This window comes from Staurois parvus, unplaced genomic scaffold (assembly GCF_062004578.1).
Source record: "Staurois parvus isolate SC_StPar_1 unplaced genomic scaffold, SC_StPar_1.0 ptg000562l, whole genome shotgun sequence".
Classification (NCBI taxonomy): domain Eukaryota; kingdom Metazoa; phylum Chordata; class Amphibia; order Anura; family Ranidae; genus Staurois; species Staurois parvus.
Genome location: NW_028318358.1, coordinates 9599502 through 9618499, shown reverse-complemented (window position 1 = coordinate 9618499; position 18998 = coordinate 9599502). Strand labels below are relative to the sequence as shown.

The 18998-nt window shown below is 41.5% G+C and overlaps 1 protein-coding gene across 3 annotated transcripts in view; it reads left to right on the top strand.

Moving 5' to 3' along the window:
* Window positions 1-18998, top strand: part of ESPL1 (extra spindle pole bodies like 1, separase) — an 80942-nt gene that overhangs the window by 47211 nt on the left and 14733 nt on the right. For all 3 annotated transcript variants that reach the window (XM_089691455.1, XM_089691454.1, XM_089691453.1), the window contains exons 21-27: window positions 938-1151; window positions 8639-8814; window positions 8908-9035; window positions 9290-9412; window positions 10773-10925; window positions 12335-12505; window positions 18711-18815. In XM_089691455.1, coding sequence (XP_089547581.1) covers window positions 938-1151; window positions 8639-8814; window positions 8908-9035; window positions 9290-9412; window positions 10773-10925; window positions 12335-12505; window positions 18711-18815 — 1070 coding nt within the window. The remainder of the gene's footprint in view (window positions 1-937; window positions 1152-8638; window positions 8815-8907; window positions 9036-9289; window positions 9413-10772; window positions 10926-12334; window positions 12506-18710; window positions 18816-18998) is intronic.

The following is an 18998-nucleotide window of genomic DNA, read 5'->3' as shown; positions in this document are numbered from 1 at the left end:
CTTTTGCTAGTTTGAGGTTCTTGATCTTGGCTGTATATTGAAATAATGCACTCTTGAACCTTTTTCGCGACCTTAAAGTGGTTGTAAAGGCTCAAGGTTTTTTACCTTCATGCATTCTGTGCATGAAGGTAAAAAAAACACCTCTGTGCAGCAGCTCCCCTAATCCCCACTAATACTCACCTAAGCCCCGTCTTGATCCAGCGATGTGCACTGGAGTCTTGGCAATCCAGGGACACCCTCTCATTGGCCGAGACAGCTGTCAATCACAGCCAATGAGCCATTGACGAGAGAGGGGACGGGGCCGAGCCGCGGCTCCATGTGTGAATGGACACACAGAGCAGTGGATGCCCCCATAGCAAGTGGCTTGCTGTGGGGGCATCCGACAGGGTGGAGGGGTCAGGAGCGTCGGTGGGGGACCCAAGAAGAGGAGGATCTGGGCTGCTCTGTGCAAAACCACTGCAGAGAGAAGGCAAGTATGATGTTTTTCAAAAAATAAATAAGCCTTTAATATCACTTTAATGTACTTATGTTTCAAATATGTCCTCCCTTTCCCTACTTCGCTTAAGGCTGTACATGTTAAAGTGGAACTATACTCTCTTCCACTCCAGTGAAAAAGGCCCACGGCTGCTAACATGTTCTGCTGGTTGTCTTATGGGTTCCCATCTTCAGGCATTTTGATTGGCCAGGCTGGGATGTCAGTTCTGTACATGCACGCAATTTCATGAATCTTGGCAGATGCCAGAGTTGTACATTGAGCTATGCACATTATGAACAAGCAGATAAGAATACTGCTTCGTCACAAATTTTACAATTTTATAATTCTTGAGTAAAGTTCCACTTTAAATTCCTCCAGCCTCTCCTTTTTAGAAGTTTATCCCTCAGGCCTTTCATAATTTTTTTATTTTTTTATTTTATTTTATTAATTTTGCCTATTCAGGTGCCTCGGATCTGAAACCCGTGTCATTCCTTCTCAAAGAAGCTTTGGAATCTGTAGCCCATTTTCCTCCTTGTGTCTTGTATGCAAGACTGTGCCGACTTCTTGCCCTCTGTTGTGGTGGACAAGACCCCTATATGACCGCTTTTCTGATTAGTGAATCTGTTTCCATCACACTGAGACACCAGTTGCTCAGTGACATTCATCGAAAACTGAGGTGAGTGATGCTTTAGTAAACATTCTTGTTATACCTTTTAATAAATTCTATTGGAAGAAAAAATATATAGCTTATAAGGCCTATGTTTGAAAGCTTGTTTGAGATGGAAATGGCAATGAATTATGACATATGCCATATTACCAAAAGTATTGGGACGTCTGCCTTTACACGCACATTAACTTTAATGGCATCCCAGTCTGTCTGTAGGGTTCATTATTGAGTTGGCCCACCATTGGCAGCTATAACAGCCTCAACTCTGTGTCTATGGGAATGTCTATGGGAATGTTTGACCGTTCTTCCAGAAGCGCATTTGTGAGGTCAGGCACTGATGTCTGATGAGAAGGCCTGGCTCGCAGTCTCTGCTCTAATTCATCCCAAAGGTGTTCCTCCACCCCAAGCTTGCTCATCCATCCTTTTTATAGAACTTGTTTTGTGCACTGGTGCACAGTCATGTTGGAACATGTTCCCACAAAGTTGGGAGTATGAAATTGTCCAAAATGTCTTGGTATTCTGACACCTTAAGAGTTCCCTTCACTGAAACTAAGGGGCCAAGCCCAACCCCTGAAAAACAACCCCACACCATAATCCCCCTCCACCAAATTTTACACTTGGCACAATGCAGTCAGGCAAGAACTGTACTAGCAACTGCCAAACCTAGACACTTCTATCGGATTGCTAGACAGAGAATCAGGATTCGTCACTTCAGAGAACACATCTCAACTGCTCTATAATCCAGTGGCAGCATGCATTACACCACTGCATCCGACGCTTTGCATTGCACTTGGTGATGTAAGGCTTGGATGCAGCCACTCGGCCATGGAAACCCATTCCATGGAGATCTCTACGCACTGTTGTGCTAATCTGAAGGCCACATGAAGTTTGGAGGTCTTTAGCTATTGACTCTGCAGACAGTTGGCGACTTCTGCACACTGTGTGCTTCAGCATGCGCTGGCCTTGCTATGTCATTTTACGTGGTCTACCACTTTGAGTTGCTGTTGTTTGCAGTTGCTTCCACTTTGTTGTAATACTAACAGTTGACTGTGGAATATTTAGTAGCAAGAACATTTCACGGATCGACTTATTGCGCAGGTGGCAACGTATTGCGGTACTAAGCTTGAATTCACTGAGCTCCTGAGAGTGACCCATTCTTTCACAAATGTTTGTAGAAGCAGTGTGCATGCATAGGTGCTTGATTTTATACACCTATAGCCATGGAGGTCATTGGAACACCTGAATCCAAAGATTTGGAGGGGTGTCCCAATACTTTTTGGCAATATAGTTTATATTAATTTAAAAGCTGCCTTGTAACACTTTTTTTTTTTTTTATTATTATTATTATTTCTAATCATGTAAAAGGTAGTTTCTTATTTATTTCCATTGTTAATACAGTATTCTATTGCTTGTTGTATTCAGTAAATGATCTGTATGTGATTCTTGCTCAGTTGAGATTTATTCAGAATGCAATTCAATGGGCCACATGGGCTGCCGTATCGTTTAGCTTCATTTTTTTTCATCTGTTGAGGAACACGGGAAGTCAGATACAATTGGGGGGATTATGCTGCTGCTTCCGAGAGGATCAGTCAAGTTGTAAGCCAGCCCCTAGTATAACCCCACCTCTGCCCATCATACCTCAGCTTTTTCTAGTGTCCTTGGAGGAATGTGTTTTGGTTTGAGGGGGGTCCCCCCCCCAAGCTCTTATGGAAAAAGTCTAAGCAATCTGTGATGGCCTTTTTTTCGTTTTTCATTTTGTGGATTCCTCTACCATTTACTTCAGTCAGGATTTATCGTACCTAGGTGCTTGAGCTGGTCTCTATTTAGCAGCTATCTGTCAAATCTTTCAAATGCTGCTAGTGGCAATATCAGGCTCTACAATCACAGCTATGGTGTTTTCACTGAAGCAATCAATTGTACACTAGCAACAGGAATGCCAAACAGTGAGATGCGACATAAGATTCTTCATTATATATTTATGCGTTTGAGGACGCACTATGCCTAATGTGAAACATGGCAGAATAGAACATGCTCTTGCAGCTATTTTATTAATGGAAAATTATTATTTTGCATCTGTGTGTTGCGTTCCTGCTGCTGGTACAGATAGCAGCTACCTGGTTGGTGTTTTCTTGACCAGACGTGGGGCTAGCTTGGAATGTTCTTTATGGCACTGGGCTCTGCATTGTGGCACTTTCCTGACCTGAGTGTACTGGTTAATTTATCTGTGGAGCACTTTTCATGTTCAGAGCTGCGAACATGTTTCAAGACTTTGTTAGTAGTGCTAGTCGGGCTAAAGCATAAAGGGCTACCTCTCTAGCCACATTGTTGGGCACCCTTTTAAATTTCCTGGTACCCAGGGTAAAGGGTTCACACTGACTGCTGACATCACCAGCGGGGTTAGTGTCAATCGTGCTTCATGTACTTTCTCCCATCATTCAATATGGAAGAATCATCTTGCTAAACACTGATCTCTGGTCTGTTACCACTGACCAAGTGACCTGGTTACCTCCAGCTGTCTGACCCTCAAAACTACCAGCAATCTTGGGTTTTGTGATTAGGTAAGGCTTTGCAGTTCAGGCCTAGTTATATTTCCATTGTGCAGCTGCAACATTTATGTGCACAGGGACGCATAAGGGTGGTTCTGCTACTGCATGAGAATCCAGCCCCTACTCCTCTAGCAGTTCGGAGGAATTTACATGGTATCGTTTGAGGGAATCATTAGCTGTAATCTAGAACCTGGTACCCCTCTTATAGGGTTGTCGTCTTCTTCGCAGTCTTCCTCAGCTACATTGAGTGGGGCTTAGGCCCCTGCCCTGTCCTCAGGGACTTCTACAACCACTCTAGATTTTTGATGACTCATTTAACTTTGCACGCACATTGGCCATAAAGGTTCTCAACCTGCCTCAGCTCATTTCCCTGGAGAGCTTATCTCTGACCTGCCAGAGGTCTTTGATCTGGTTAAACTACTAGTCCAAGTGACCATATGTGACTTGGATTCAGAGTCCCAATAGTCTATTTATAAAGAGACTGGCACTGTAGTTTCCTGCTCTCTCCTCAGTATTACGGGGTTCATGTTGAACCCTATTGATGCAGCGCATATACTACCTTGCAATTGAAGGATCAACCTACTGAGTCTTTTGGACTTTTAGAGCTCCTACTGTAGCGATGAACTTGCCCCTTGCACTAGCTATTTGAGGCATTCCTCGATGTGTAGTGGAAGCACCCTGAGGGATCCTGGCTGTAACATAAATGTAAGATTCGAGTAGCTGAGATGTGAGGTGGTGATCAGTAGAAATATGTAATCCTAGGTCTAGTGTTCAGTATTCAGTCAGAGACCTATGTTCACCAATTAGCGTCTGAAAGGACAGAGCAGCTTCTAGGCTGAAGGTGACACCTGAATGCCAATAAAACGTCACCTATGTAGTCAGACTTTGCCACCTACTTGAAGGCTAAAAGAGGAGCTCCAGCCATTTCAGCTTCGGTAAGCAGCAGGAGACCAGGAGTGTCTGTCAAGCAATGACTTGTATCAGCAGATCAAAGGAAAATATTTCATCTCTCATGAAAACTAAAATATTAGTTGCAGAGAGATGACAATACTTCCTTCTGATTGGACACACTGTAGGCTCCATCTACATGTAAAACTATTTCTAGCATCTGTAGAATCCCAGAGAAACGCAGAATACGGTTATATGGTGCCTGATTGCGACAGCTGAACAGCGATTGGTACTGTCATGATCGGACTGATGCGCTGGTGTCGGACATTCTATCCCTGACTTGGTGATTCAAACCGTTCCTGGTCCAATCGACTTTGGGCACTTCAGAACCCAGAACATCCTGTGGGCTGGTACTGAAACACCCCCCAGGGTCGATTGGCCAAGGGCTAATGTCTAGCCCACGTCCATATTTCAATAAATTGAGGACCCTGAGATATGGACGGTGTGATTTGTACGGAGCCGGTTCTATTTGACTGGCGAATCCAGGACTTTCTCTGACTTGCTCCATTCGCAGGATAACTCTTGGTAAAACTTTTATTTCTGTATTTTATTCCCTTTTATAGTCCATAGCCAATTGTGTGTCTTTTTGCATTTTCCTTGTTTTTTCTTTGTACATATTTTATGCACTGCCCACTTTCGGGATATTAAACCATAAAATTAATAAGTGACTTCTGGGTACTTAAGCTCGGGCTCATATCTCCGGAGAGATTGTATTGTATTTTAGTGTCTTTATATGCTCGGTCAAATTCATTGCCAATCTGTATGCAATTGCACTACGTGTTGGCAGATTGTAAAGTAGCAGATCTGCCAGACGTGTGTGTGTGTGTGTGTGTGTGTGTGTGTGTGGTGGCCCAGCAGACCAGTCTGCGGATAAACTGTTGGGTGGTGGCAAGCTACCATTTGTTGTGTGTGGACAGTGGAAGAGTGATTAACACCGGGGTTCTAGCTTGTAGGATACCTGGAGGAATCCTAGAAGGGTGTTTCAATTGCTAGACTGCTCCCCAACCCTAATAGTGCACCAGATTGTATATAAGATTCGTATCTGCCTGTGTGTGGTCTGCCAGCTGGATTGGAGTGCAGTCTCCCTCTAGTGGTGGCCAGAGGTAGTGCAGGCTTTGAAAGTGCATCACGGCCGGTCTTCTATACTCAAAGTAAACCCCCCTCATTCCCTCTTACCCCAAGTCACGGTCGGACGTGCACACCTCTGGTAGCTAGTCGCTGTGGGCGTGTGCATGCGGGCTGGATCCGTGACACTGGCCCTGCCTGAAAGTGTGCTGAAAATGTTCCTTTTGAGAAGAAATTTGTTAAATGGTGGATGGTTCACTCAGTGTGTCACCTGAATAGGAGCACCCCTAATCAATTGAAAGGTGTGCTTTCCTTTTAAAGAATCTACTGACAAGCAGTTAGAATTCCTCCCCAATCCTAGCTTGGACTGATTGGTTCTGTCCTCCATTTTGTGTTGGCAATGACCTTAATCTGTCAGACTGGGTCAATTCCCTCTTAAGGGATCTTTCCTTAGTCAGGATGGACTCTAGTTTCAGAGGGCGGGTAGAAAAAATGTCTGGAGCCTTATGCTTCAGTTGTAATGGCTTGCTGCAGACATCAAAACTCCATCAGATCCATGGGCAAATGCTCAGTGTCCTTTTAAAGAAAGTTTGTTTTATTAAGCATGGTGGTCGGTAACTTCCCTGTGGGCCTAATTACTAATATAGCACATATTCTGGTGTGCCTTGTTTAGTGAGGTTAGCTGTCTGATTAGGCAACTTCCCTGTAGTCAGTTTTTTGTTTTTTGTTCCCCCCCTCCCCCTTGACCCTTAGGATTGGGAGATGGTAGGCATTTCCCAGGTAGACCCAATTTTTTTTTTTTTCTTCTTCTTGCCCAGGTTTTTGTATTAGTTTCCCATTGGAATCTGCTTTTTGTGGGGGTTCTCCTCACTGTTTTGTTCAGTTAGACACCTGTGATTGGTGGGTTTTGGTTGATCAACTTCTCATTTTTGGTTTCTCTTCTGTGTGGAGTCCTTTTTTTTTCTTCTGGTGACCTTCTCCATCTTGGTCTAGAACAGTTTCTCAACCTTTTTTCAGTCAAGACACCCTTTAAAATTATGGCCAGTCCTGAGGCTCCCTTTAAAATTAGGGACAGTCTTGAGGCAACCCATTCTAAAATAGGTGCCTCAAGACTGTCCATAATTTTAAAGAAGCACCCCATTATAAAAAGTGAGAAACTATTCTAATAGTTTTTTTTTTATATTGCAGCAATATCCACACATGTAGGACACCCAACATTAGAGGTGATTTATTCTTCCAGAGCAAATACACTTTTGCACACTGATACTGGCTAGTATTCCAGTGTGTCTCTTCTCCCTCAGTTTTTCTCCATCACTGAGCTAATGTGATCCCAGCACTGATGAAGAGGGGCAGGGGAGAGTCGAACAAGGATGCTGTGCAGGCAGATGATATCCTCAACTGATGTCATTGGTTGTCATGATGCCGGTGGCTAGAAGGTCGTAATGGTGCACAATGAAAACCTATTGTTTTGTGTATTCAATAGAAAGGATGGGACTTTCAGGGTGCATGAATATGAATACCAAACATATTAAAAAGATATATAATTTTAGTTCATATTTTTAAAACCAATAAATACAGAAACCAAAAAACAATTTCAGTACTAAGCCTGGAACTGAAAATTCAAACTTGATTATATAAATGTAGTTACTCCCTACATGTTTCGCCCTAACGAGCTTCTTCAGGGGAGATTTTTGAAGAGATTTCAACTGCCGAGGCAGTCTAAAAGTATATAAAAAAAGTTATAATTACCAAACAACTTTTAATATATCCAATACAAACAGTGTATCAAATACACCATTATTTCCTCTATTACGGTTTTGGACGTATAGGTCAATTAGATCCTTGTTAGGTTAAACCCATATATCCTTCTACAACATTCAACAGGTAAAACTGTTTTTTTTTACCTCAAGCACTTAATGAATTATGATCTCCTCCTCATATCCTCCATAAAAAAATTACATAATTTTTTTTTTGTAATCTTCTATTATGCCTAGATGGATATTTGATGCCCATTATATACTCTACAACTCTTTTGAACCTGTAGGCCTTCACATCCAGGGTGAGCCATTGAGAGATAGAGATAAATAGATTTTTTTTTTTTTTTGCTATGCTTTTAGACTTCCTCGGCAGTGAAATCTCTTCAAAAATCTCCCCTGAAGAAGCCCGTGAGGGCGAAACGTGTAGGGTGTAACTACATTTATATAATCAGTTCTAGTTTCGGTTCCATGCTTAGTACTGAAATTGTTTTATGTTTCTGTATTTCTTTCTTTGTTTTCAAAATTTTAAATAAAATTCTATATCTTTTTAATATGTTTGGTATTCATGTTCATGCACCCTGAAAGTCCCATCCTTACTACTGAATTTCCTTAATTCTAAGGGATGTGGTGCAATAAGCATATCTGGCCACTTTCTTGCCACTTTACTGTTACTATTGCTTTGTGTAACTAAAAGGCAGACTTGTCCCACCTGTTGGCCTGTATACAATTTTTGGGCAATTTTTAGACATTTTGCCAAGGCACCCCTGAAGAAACCTAAAGGCACCCTGGTTGAGACAGGCTGGTATAGAACTTCAGGTTGATCCTCCATGATCAATCTCTGGTCATGTTGGCAGTCCACCTAGTTAAGGCAGCCTAACCCCATCCATTCAGATTCAGGCATCCTTTGTTTAGGTGGCTCCTGGCCTGCAGATGGTCCCCAGTGTTCCTTGCTGACAATTATATGCTGTGTTTCCTATCACTCAGTTGGATTGTTTTTGAACATCTAATTTTGTATCTGAATTCCTTTGTCCCTTAGTAGACTAGAAAGACTGCCCAGTCCTCGTGTATAACCTTGACTGAATCTGAATTTCTGTGTTCCTCAGTGTACGCCAAGAAATAGATTTTATGTGAAGTACAAAAGTCCCATTGTTTTGAGTTCTTGGGTTTTTCCCTCCCTTAGGAAACTGAAGAAGGAAGGCTTAGGAGATGTATCTGATAAGCTACAATGTTTGAGTCTCGGTGATCAAAAGGACCCCCAAATTAAATACCTGTCACAGCTGGAAGCATTTTTTCAATTTCCAAAGCAATCTATAGAAATGCATGCATTCAAGGATCAATTGCAGGAAATTCCCGCAAGTAAGTTTCTTTTGCCTTTTTTTCTTTCTTTTTTTTTTTTTTTAGTAAACTGGCATATACACTACTTATTTTCTTTTCTTTTCTGTTTTACAGACACTGTAGTGTGTATATTGACCCTGGCTGACTCCCATCAAAGAAACCCTGGAGATACTCTACTACTCTGCAGACTTGAACAAGGAAATGCGCCTGTTACTGTTCATATACCAACAGCCCAGCTTAAGGCAAGACTACCTTCTGTGGTTTCTAGAGTTCATGTTTATCTTTCATGTGTAAAAAAAAAAAAAAAGGAAGAAAAAACTAAAATTCAGTGTAACTGTGTACATATAGGGATTTCAATAGGAGACACCATTAATTTATAATTAGCTCTTCAAGAGTGGAGGTATATAGTCCCCTGAGCATGTTGTACATGCGTTAAGAGACAGTTAATAGCTGGAGTTACTCATTTTTTTTATATTTTGTGTGTTTGTATATATAGTTGTCCCTTAGCTCAGCTCTGCAGGAGTTTGATGACATTCAGAAGCAGCAGAAAATTGTCAACAATTTAACAGATAAAAAAGAATGGTGGGAAGGACGCACAGCTCTGGATGGCAGCATGAAGGTAAGTTGATTTGACTGGCTTCTGTAGTCACCCACAAGGGCTTGACTTATGGCTGTAGGATCAAAACATTGGGGTTGATTTACTAAAGACAAATTATGCTCTCCAGAGCTTAGTAAATGAGGCAAAGTTTCATTTTACAAAGAATACCCAATCATATGCATGGATAAAAAAAAAAAAGTTTTGCTTGCATATGATTAGATGATAGAAATCGGCAGAACGTCCCCTCAGATCTGCACTTAAAGCGCAGACTAATTGCCTTTAGTGAATCAACCCCATTGTGTTCATAAGGTACACTTGTACCATATACAAAGCATTACCAGTAATCTGTGTTAGATCACATGTAAATACAACCACAAACATCAAGGCTATGTTGTAGGCATCAGGGTCTTCATGATTATCTGTGAGCCAGTATCTTAGTCCAAAGTGATTCCAGTTGGGTATTGATCCTGGATGATGCATGAACATAAATGGCCTTGGCCAACTGGGGAGAAAAAGATGAAAGCATGGTTAGGGGAAGTAACAAGAAAATTATCTCCAAAACTTCACCATTGCTAATAAGTTTCTGCCTAGCTCCTCCATTCATGGAAGCCAGTATCACGGTTTCTATGAATTAAATGAGATCCTAGAATGGAGAACAGGTTTGAAAGGTCTGCACCCTACATTCATAGATGTGGAGTTTAAATTTGTTAAATTGTGTAGTGGGCATGAAGGAAGAAATGTATAACCAAGCACTTGTGTGCATAAAACATGCAGTTGATTTTATGACTTGATAAGGAAGCAGCTTTGGAATATGTGTGTGCGCCTCGATCTATTTTCCCATAATAGCGATTGCCAAGCTGTGCGAGCACTTGACTGTTGCAGGCAAGCATGGACTGACCTGGAACCACACCTTGGTTTGAGATGGTTTGTTTAGGACAGTTATAGTAAATGTTAAATACTTGAAATGATAGAGGAAGCAAGAAGGTAAAAAATTTTGGTTTCAATGTACCATACTGTATGAACACAATTTTTTCTCTGACATAGTATAGTGCAACATTTTGACCACAATGGTACCATGATGGTAATCATTTCTCTAAAGCCATATTGTTTGTTTTAGAAACTTTCTTACAGGTCTGCAAGGCTTTTAGACCTCATTGGACCTTGTATACTGATTTTTATTAATTTGTTGTGTTATAACATTCCATATAATCACGTTGTACACCTTGTTCTTCTAGTAAAATGTATCTGACCGCATTAGCTAACCATTTCGTTAAGAATCAAGCGCTATACATATTTATATATTTTATGTAGATGGGTACATGAGACCATTGCCTATTCTATTTAGGTAGAAATTTGGGAATCCTTTCTCTGTTCTACACAGGCTTTAATTCAGTCACTTGAACAGATCTTGGGTTGTTGGAAGGTCCTTTTGTTACCGCCCTGCACAGCTCCTGCTCTGGATGAAGAAGCCCAGGTACTTTTAAAAGCTCTTGTAGCCTGTGGTTGGAGAAGAAGAGATCCAGGACTTTTGAAGGTAAACTTGGCTAGTGCTAATTTGTCATTTGAATACCAAGTAAATATTGTATTTAATGTGTCTGTAATAAACAGTATGAATAAATCAAAAATACAATATTTTTTTTGAAATGTGATTGAATCCTTGAAACTTACTGTATAACATTGTGTAAGGGTTCTTTTACACGTGTCCCCTAACAGCAGATTGGAAACTTACTGAGAAAGCCAAAACATGCATTGAAATTGTGAGTTTAAAGCCTCACTTCTGGCTAAAGATGACCTCCTCCATTCCTTCTCATCAACTGCTAATCAGGCCTGAAATGCTTACCTGGTGAAGTAAGATATACTCACCTGCATGCTCTCTCCAGGTCCCTCACTGCTAGTTCTTGGTTTGAGATGGCGCTAATTCAGCACTGCAAATTTGTACAAGAACAGTCAGCCCCCTTGAAATGACAACCATCATCTAAGTCCTGAGAGGACCACACCACTGGATATACAATAGGAAGTGTACTTGTCTCTCAGGAAGTGAAGTACAGGTTAATAAAATCAGCATTTAGATTGGGTGCGATGGTGTTCCTGCACTTGGATGTGAAACTTTTCCAGGTGTCATTAAACCTGTACATATCATCACAACTGTTTATTGTTTCCAGGTAAATTTAGATCTCGTGTGTGGCGTTTTTTTTTTTTTTTTTTTTTTTCTCTGTGCTCATACTGTGGTTCATACTCCCAATTTTAACCTTTTATAACCACTGGCACAGAAAGTGGTGAGAAATCCAAAATTATTTGGTATAACACAGTGAGATGCTGCACGATCCGAAAAGAAGAGCTGTTCTGTTACCTGGACAGATTTACTGCACATGTGTATTGCAGTTCTGCTCATCCAGCATTTGTAGGTAAAGTGTTGTTTTTTTACACAGTTTCACACCTGCTGTTTAGGAATAGCTAGAGAGCTGTAACAGGACATAGCACGCAATAAAGACCTCAGAACATCTTCTATACACGAACACCATTAGAATGGATGGCAAAAGGAATAGCAAAGGGTCACTAGAATTCCATCAAATGTGGATATTAATCATTGTTACAGTGCTTACTATGGTGGGAAAAGACCTGTGTGAGACCACCAGATTCATGCAGTCTAGTTACTGCAATAAATGAAATTCGAATGGAAACCCTGTTTTAGAAGTTTAGTAGATTTGGTGTGGTATTGATGAAATGTTTGTAGGTTTTTTTCTTTTTTTTTTTTTTTTTTTGCCATTATTTGATTTCATTGTAATACATGTTTAACCCTGTGTGTTGGGGTGAAAAGGTTTTAAGACAGGCAGTATTATTGCATTTCATTTACTATATATTTCCTCAAAAAATTTAAGTGAAGTTGTGCTTTGTGAAAAATGTCTTCACCGATGCCTTCTGTCATTATTTTTAAACTTATAGGCAATCCTGCAAGGCTGCCATCTCCTAACCACCCAGCAAATTCAGTGTTTTGCCCAGGGGTTTAGTGCCTCTAGACCAGAACAAGTTCAGGAGCTCCTTAATAACTCAATTGATAGACTGAAAACTAAAATTGGACATACAGATGGGCATCTTATTCTGGTGCTGGATAAGGTGAGGGCATTTTATCTTCGTATAAATTTGGCTGACTGTTTTGCATTCGTGGTAAAATGAAGCTGTCAAGACCTACAAAGTGTCTAAGGTACAAACGCATAAGAAATACAATTGGGGTTAATCTGTTTGGGCGACACAGAAAACGTGCTTTAGTATTCATAGATCCTGTTCATAGACCAGAGACTCTGGCACTTTTAGGTGATGGGACACTTGGCAAGGTTTTGAAGACAAACCCCCTGGGTGTACTCCCATATCCCGCTTTGCAAGTTCTCAGTTTTTTGCTAGTACCTGAAGTTGATGGATCTCATCATTCCTAGGTTAAATAGTTTTATTTTCTTTTTTGGATTCTTCAATCAACTCTTCAGTGAACACTTTGCTGTCTTCTAATCAATAGAGACCGTATGCCTGTCTTGATGCAGCCATGGTAAAACTTTGGTACGTGTACCCGAACCTAACATCATGGGGACAACTTGTAATGTTGCCTCAGGTACTGGATTCTGCATTCACACTTGGTGCAACATGTGTCACTAGTCGCAGGGTGTTATACAGATGTAGGGCTGTGATCCAACCCCTTGGATCCCACACCCTGGAGACCCCTCTGGGGGTATGTCTTCAGTGATTGGCAAAGCCTAGACCCTATACAAGAACCAGAAGCTCAACCACTCAAAGCTTAGTCTCAGGTGGATGACCAGGTATTCAATCACACCACAGGCCGCACACTTTACAGTCACTTCCACCTAAAGCCTTTATAACTCAGGTGCTACCTCCTGTCCTTTTGCCATGAGGACATTGCAACAGTACGGTCTACACCCAGGTTGTTGTGTACTCTTTCTGGACATACCTACCCTCTTTCCACACCCTATTTCTTGGATACCCCACAGGTGAATACCCTGACCCGTAGTAGGCGGAAACCATGCAAAAGGGAGCTACGGCAAAAACTCGGGCAGGCATTAACTTTAACCAAGCCCCACACATCACTCAGACTGATGAGGCTTCCCTCGCCCCGGAGCAGGAATCCATTTTAACACCTGTCTGCATCCGATTCTAACTCTCCCAGGCACATTCCTATTTGACTAAAGCAGACTTTTCTGCAAAATGCCACAATTTCGTGGACAAATAACAGCTTTCATATAGCCATCCCTGATTAGATCTCAAATACTAGGCTCTTTCTCCAGCTCTATGGTCTCTTACGGAGTCATATTCTGATATGTACATCCTGGAAGAGACAGACATGGAAGAGAATAAAGAGGGACCTGGAGGTGGTAGGGAAAACTTTTCCCCCTCAGGTGCCTAATGTTACAGCTTCACTCAGTATGCTAGCCTGTATTGAATTGCTTACTTCTGTTGTGTGCAAAAGCTTTCGCATTGTTGCTCCCTCTGTCCCGCAATGCCCCTTTTTGAGGAGATCTGCTAAATCTGAAAAAAGACACTTCCTGTGTTTGAACAAATAGAGCCATATATGACTATTTGGGTAATCCAAAAAAGATTTTCTGAAAACCAATGAAGGCTGTATCCAAAGAAACAAAGTTAAAAAATAAATACATTTTTGTCCCGGTGGTAGACCTTGCCATCTCAGTCTTAAATAAATATCTTACTGTACCTATAGAAAATCTTTCATTCAGATATTCTGTAGTTATGAAGTTTTGAAATGCTCTGAAAATGTTCCGTATTGCAGGCCCAGCTCTGCAACCAGCTACTCTACTGGTGCAATTGCCATCTGTCAGACCGTAGCTAAGCGGACTAAGTCAATGAACAAACCGCATGATCCTGAATTCTAGGCCTGTACTTTAACTGAACAGTTAAAGTAGTTGCCTTCTGCTTTTCTCTTTGGTGTAGATGCTTTAGAACAAGTAATTTAAAGAATTTTCAGAATTGCTGTAATTTCCATTCAAGTGCACAGAATCTGATGGCTCAAAACTTGGTCAAGCTGAAACTGCCTTTGGTTTGAGGTACTTGACATCAAAGATGTCACAAAAGGAAAGCTGCTTTTTCCACAGTGGAAAGTTCAAAAATCCCCTTCCTGGGGAGCCTTTACCTCCTTAAGACACACAGGCCTAGAACTGAAGCCTAGGCAGAATGTTGCAGTGCTAAGTTCAAATCTTTAATTTCAACACAGGACCTAACCCACAAAGCCCATAAAAACTTCCCTAAAGCCCTGTTCCCAATAAAGGGGCGTCCTCATTTCTAAGAGTAAAGGGCTAATTGTTACAGCTTGCCTCTTTCACAGAACTCTGGGTTCAATCAATGATTTCAAAGCGGTAAAAAGTAGAGTTCAAGAATCTACCCCCTCGCTGCTTTCTTCTCTCAGCTAAAATCTACTCAAGGACAGAATTGCCTGAACCATCACTTGTCGCAGAGAGTAGTTGTTCCAGCACCTCCAAGAGGACAGGTTCACAGGATTCCATTCAAACCTGTTCACGGTACCAAAGCCCAAAGGTAGGGGGGGGGGTATTTTGTGTTGGACCTAAACCAATACCTTCCACAGTTTCTCATAGAATCCTCAAGATCATTTATTGCTACTGTCATAAGTGGAATACTTGGCATCTGTAGACATCCAAGATGCTGATCTACATGTTCCCATTTATCCACCTCATCAGCGCTTTCTATTCTTTGCAGTAGAAGACGATAACTGCAGTTTGGCACACTGCCATTTGTTCTATCCCCTGCCTCCCCAGAATATTTGCTACTCTTCTTGTCCTGAGAACTCAGGGTGTCCAGGTCATAAACCTCTGCCTCCTCTCCTTTTCCAGCTATCTACAAATGCCCACAGGACAATTCAGATGCTTCAAGCTTTTGGTTAGATGATCAACTTTTAAAAAACTGCTCTCCAACCTTCTTTTTCTACTGGAATAATTGGGTCTGATGCTAGACACATCCCAAAGCAAAAGTCTTCTTCCGGAACTCAAGCTCAGGATTTGAGATAAAAAATACATCCCTCTGTGAGATTCTCCATGAGTTTTCTTAGTCTCATGGTTGCCTCCTTCGAAGGCTTTTCTATTCACCCAATTTTATTTGAGACCTCTCCAGCACATATTGTTAGCATGGAACAAGTAGCTCCTATCTTGACCTTCCCATGCTCCTCTCCAGCCAACCAAGGAATTTCCTAGCTTGGGTCTCCAGCCCAGCCTTAACCATGGGAAGGACAATCCTTTCATATCACTGGAAAGTGATGACAAGAAGATACCAGTCTTTCAGCCCAGGAGGAGTGTGCCCATCATCCACAGTTGAGGGAACATGTTCATCTGTAGAAGCCAAGCTTACCATCAGCATCCTGGAGCTCAGAGCAATACGGATGGATCTGTACCACTGGATCCCTCTTTTAAAAGGACAGCCAGTCAAGGAGCAATCAGACAACCTCACAGGTGTGGCCTACATCATCCACCAAGGGGATACCAGGAATCATACAGCCTTGAGGGAAGCTAGCCAGATTATCTCATGGATGGAGGAAAACTGTCCAATGGTCTCTGCTGTCCACATGAAAAAAGTGAACTGGAAGGTGGATTACTTCAGCCATCAATACCTTCACCAAGTGCAATGACCCTTCACCCTGGCATCTTTAACCTGCTGTGCAGAGATGGCGAACCCCAGATGTGGATACCATGGCCTCCAAAGTAAGTTACCTCTTTTGCTAGGACTAAGGTTCCTCTAGCACTGGCATTCAAAGCCTTCATAATTCCCTTTTGATACCTTCCTTCCAGTGCACATTTGTACTTCACCTGCCCCACAAAATAGAGAGAAAAAAAAGTAATTCTCGTTGGACAAAACTGACCCAGAAGAACCTGATACACAGACATACTCTGACTACTAGAAGATAACTGGCCTCCCAACAGGCCAGACCTGTTGTCTTGGGTCCCAGTATTCCATTCTGCTGCTTGGTCACTGGCTTTAACTATCTCTGAATGTGAGGAGTGGACTATTTTACCCCGGTGGGAACTGAAAGGAGGATAATCTGGATAATCGTGCATGACATGACTGTATACTAACTGCCCGTGTGGAATATCAACTGCTTCATGTTTAGTTGTTAACCTGTTCGTGCCTAAGGGTAAAACAAATCTTAACGCCTAACCACAATTTTGCAACTTTGACATGTTAGCAAAACCGTACATATCACAAATACTTTGTGCATCCAGATGGATTATACCTTGTTTTTTTTTTTTTTCAGGACAAATTGAGCTTTCATTTGCTGGTAAATGGTAATGGATATTTCCATACTTTTTTTTTTTCTTTTTGTTATCAAAGGAAAACTGGCCCAAAATAGTAAAAAGAAATATATTTTTTTTAAATTTTAGTTTTATATTTCTTGTTACTACCATAATCTACCACCAAAGAACAACCCAAAAGAATTTCTCCTGCTCCCGATGATTGTGGCGATACCACACATGTTGTTGTTTTGTACCCGTAGTATGGCCCAGAAATAATAGTGCACATTTTTGCTTTTTTCTTTAATCTGCCACTAATTGAGATTGATATTAATTAAAAAAAAAAAAATCCTGACTTTGACTCACACTAACCCTGGCACTGGCCTAGATCAAACCTTCATCTAGGTAATTCTTAATTTTATTTTATTTATTTTGCACACACTTATGTTTTTTCTCTCTGAAAGGGCAGAGGGAGATGCATTGCATCTCTCTCCTCCATCCAGAGAGTGAAAACACAGGGGGTGGGCTTCACAGTGATTGATCACTGTGATAGCCAATCAGAGGAATCACAGCAAATCAGGTGACCTGGAATCAGGAGTTACAGGTCCCAATCATTAGAACGGAACCCAGGGCTCACAGTGAGACCCTGATCTCTGCTGGGAGCGTGTCGTGCGGCATGCTCCCAGCACAGGAAAATGTCACCAGCACACCGAGGATCACCAATATGGGTCCAAAAGAATTAATGAACGATCACATAGTTACAGCAAGGCAACATTTCGGAGTCTCGCAGGACCCCTTCATCATGCTTGGCTTTTATCTGTGTTAAAGCAGTAGTAAACTCTGCAAATGCTACTTTGATTTTAATCTATTCCATTAAACAAAGGTAGTGTCCATCATTATACACACTGCTGCAGCCCAAATCGCAAATTACTATTTTTGTGAAGTTGTATAAATCGTTTCTCCTGGGGTTCAGCGATGCCATTTTAGGTAATTTTTTGTGAGTCCTCAATGCATAGTATTTCCACCCTTTCATTTAACTGTTGCCAAAAATGTCTTATCCAAGCCTCATTCTTGATCTGATGTTCCTATGGCAACCATGCTCCGCCATTCGCAACCAACCTGTTTTACTCCACAGGTATAATAAATAGTGAAGTGCTGCTTTACCATATATACCTTGTGGAGTAAAACAGGTGAGCAAACATATGTCAGACATTGATCTGCTAGATATCGCTGTATGCCTGGGGTTACACACCTCCCCCCCCCCCCCCCCCCAATGTAATGTGTAGCAGGAAGTGCAGGAACAATGTGTAATTTTGTGGGTTTTGGAAGCTGTGCCACTGGGTGCGGAAAGCCAAGACATGGCATCCTGTCTATGAGGCGACAGCACACAAATTGTGCCGTGAATCAGGGAAGATTTGTGTATGCACCAGTAACGTCATTAGATATATTGGGGCACGTTGCAAAAAAACAGAGCAGGTAAGGAGAAATTCACAAGCGGGGATTATTAAGGTTTGTTGTGCTGTTTTCATTGTGATAAAGTTTTAAGAGTTTACGATCACTTTTAAGTACATTTTGTCAAAAATGCAGTAAACCATTTTGGATTCTTTACTTTGGGTGTGGTACTCTGCTGGTCATAACTTGGAATCCAGCTGAAGTTTCTTCTCAGAAAACTTCTCCACCTGTGCAAACAGCCTGTCAGGCAACAACCCATTCTACCGTCTTACTCCACATTACAAAGTACCTGTAATAAAGTGGGCGTTAATACACACTGGATCTGGCACCTCTATGTTACATTACACATCCATAACTTGAAGTTCTGGCAGTTCCAGGTTTGTGCACAGCTTAATGCCAACTTTGATAGAATCAGAGACACTTTGTGCATACTGGATCTGGAATCAAAGGCCTACAGTAGCTGGTTTGAAGTTCTTCATTGTCTTAGACACTTTTGGCCATGACAGTTCCACTTTAAGGCTTTTATTGTTTAACATTGCACTGAGCCTTTAAAATGTATGTAACTTGTTTTTTTGTTTTTTTTGGGTTTTTTTTTTACCCTCATCCAACAATAGCACATCCAGAAGCTGCCCTGGGAGAGTATGCCCTGCTTGATGACCAGATCAGTCACTCGTCTTCCGTCTCTGCACTTCCTGCTGAACTACAATCTCCTTAGAAAGGTATGCTGCTGATTTTCAATAAGTTTTATTTACATCTGAGAGTTTTACAGCTGTCCTGTGCTGTTCAGTTACAGAAGCCTTTGTATTCTCTGAAAGTGTTCACTTAATACAAAGCGCTCTGTAATTGGGCAAGGGGAGGGGAGGGGCAAGCACAGTGACTGCATGCAACTCTGCTGCCTCAGT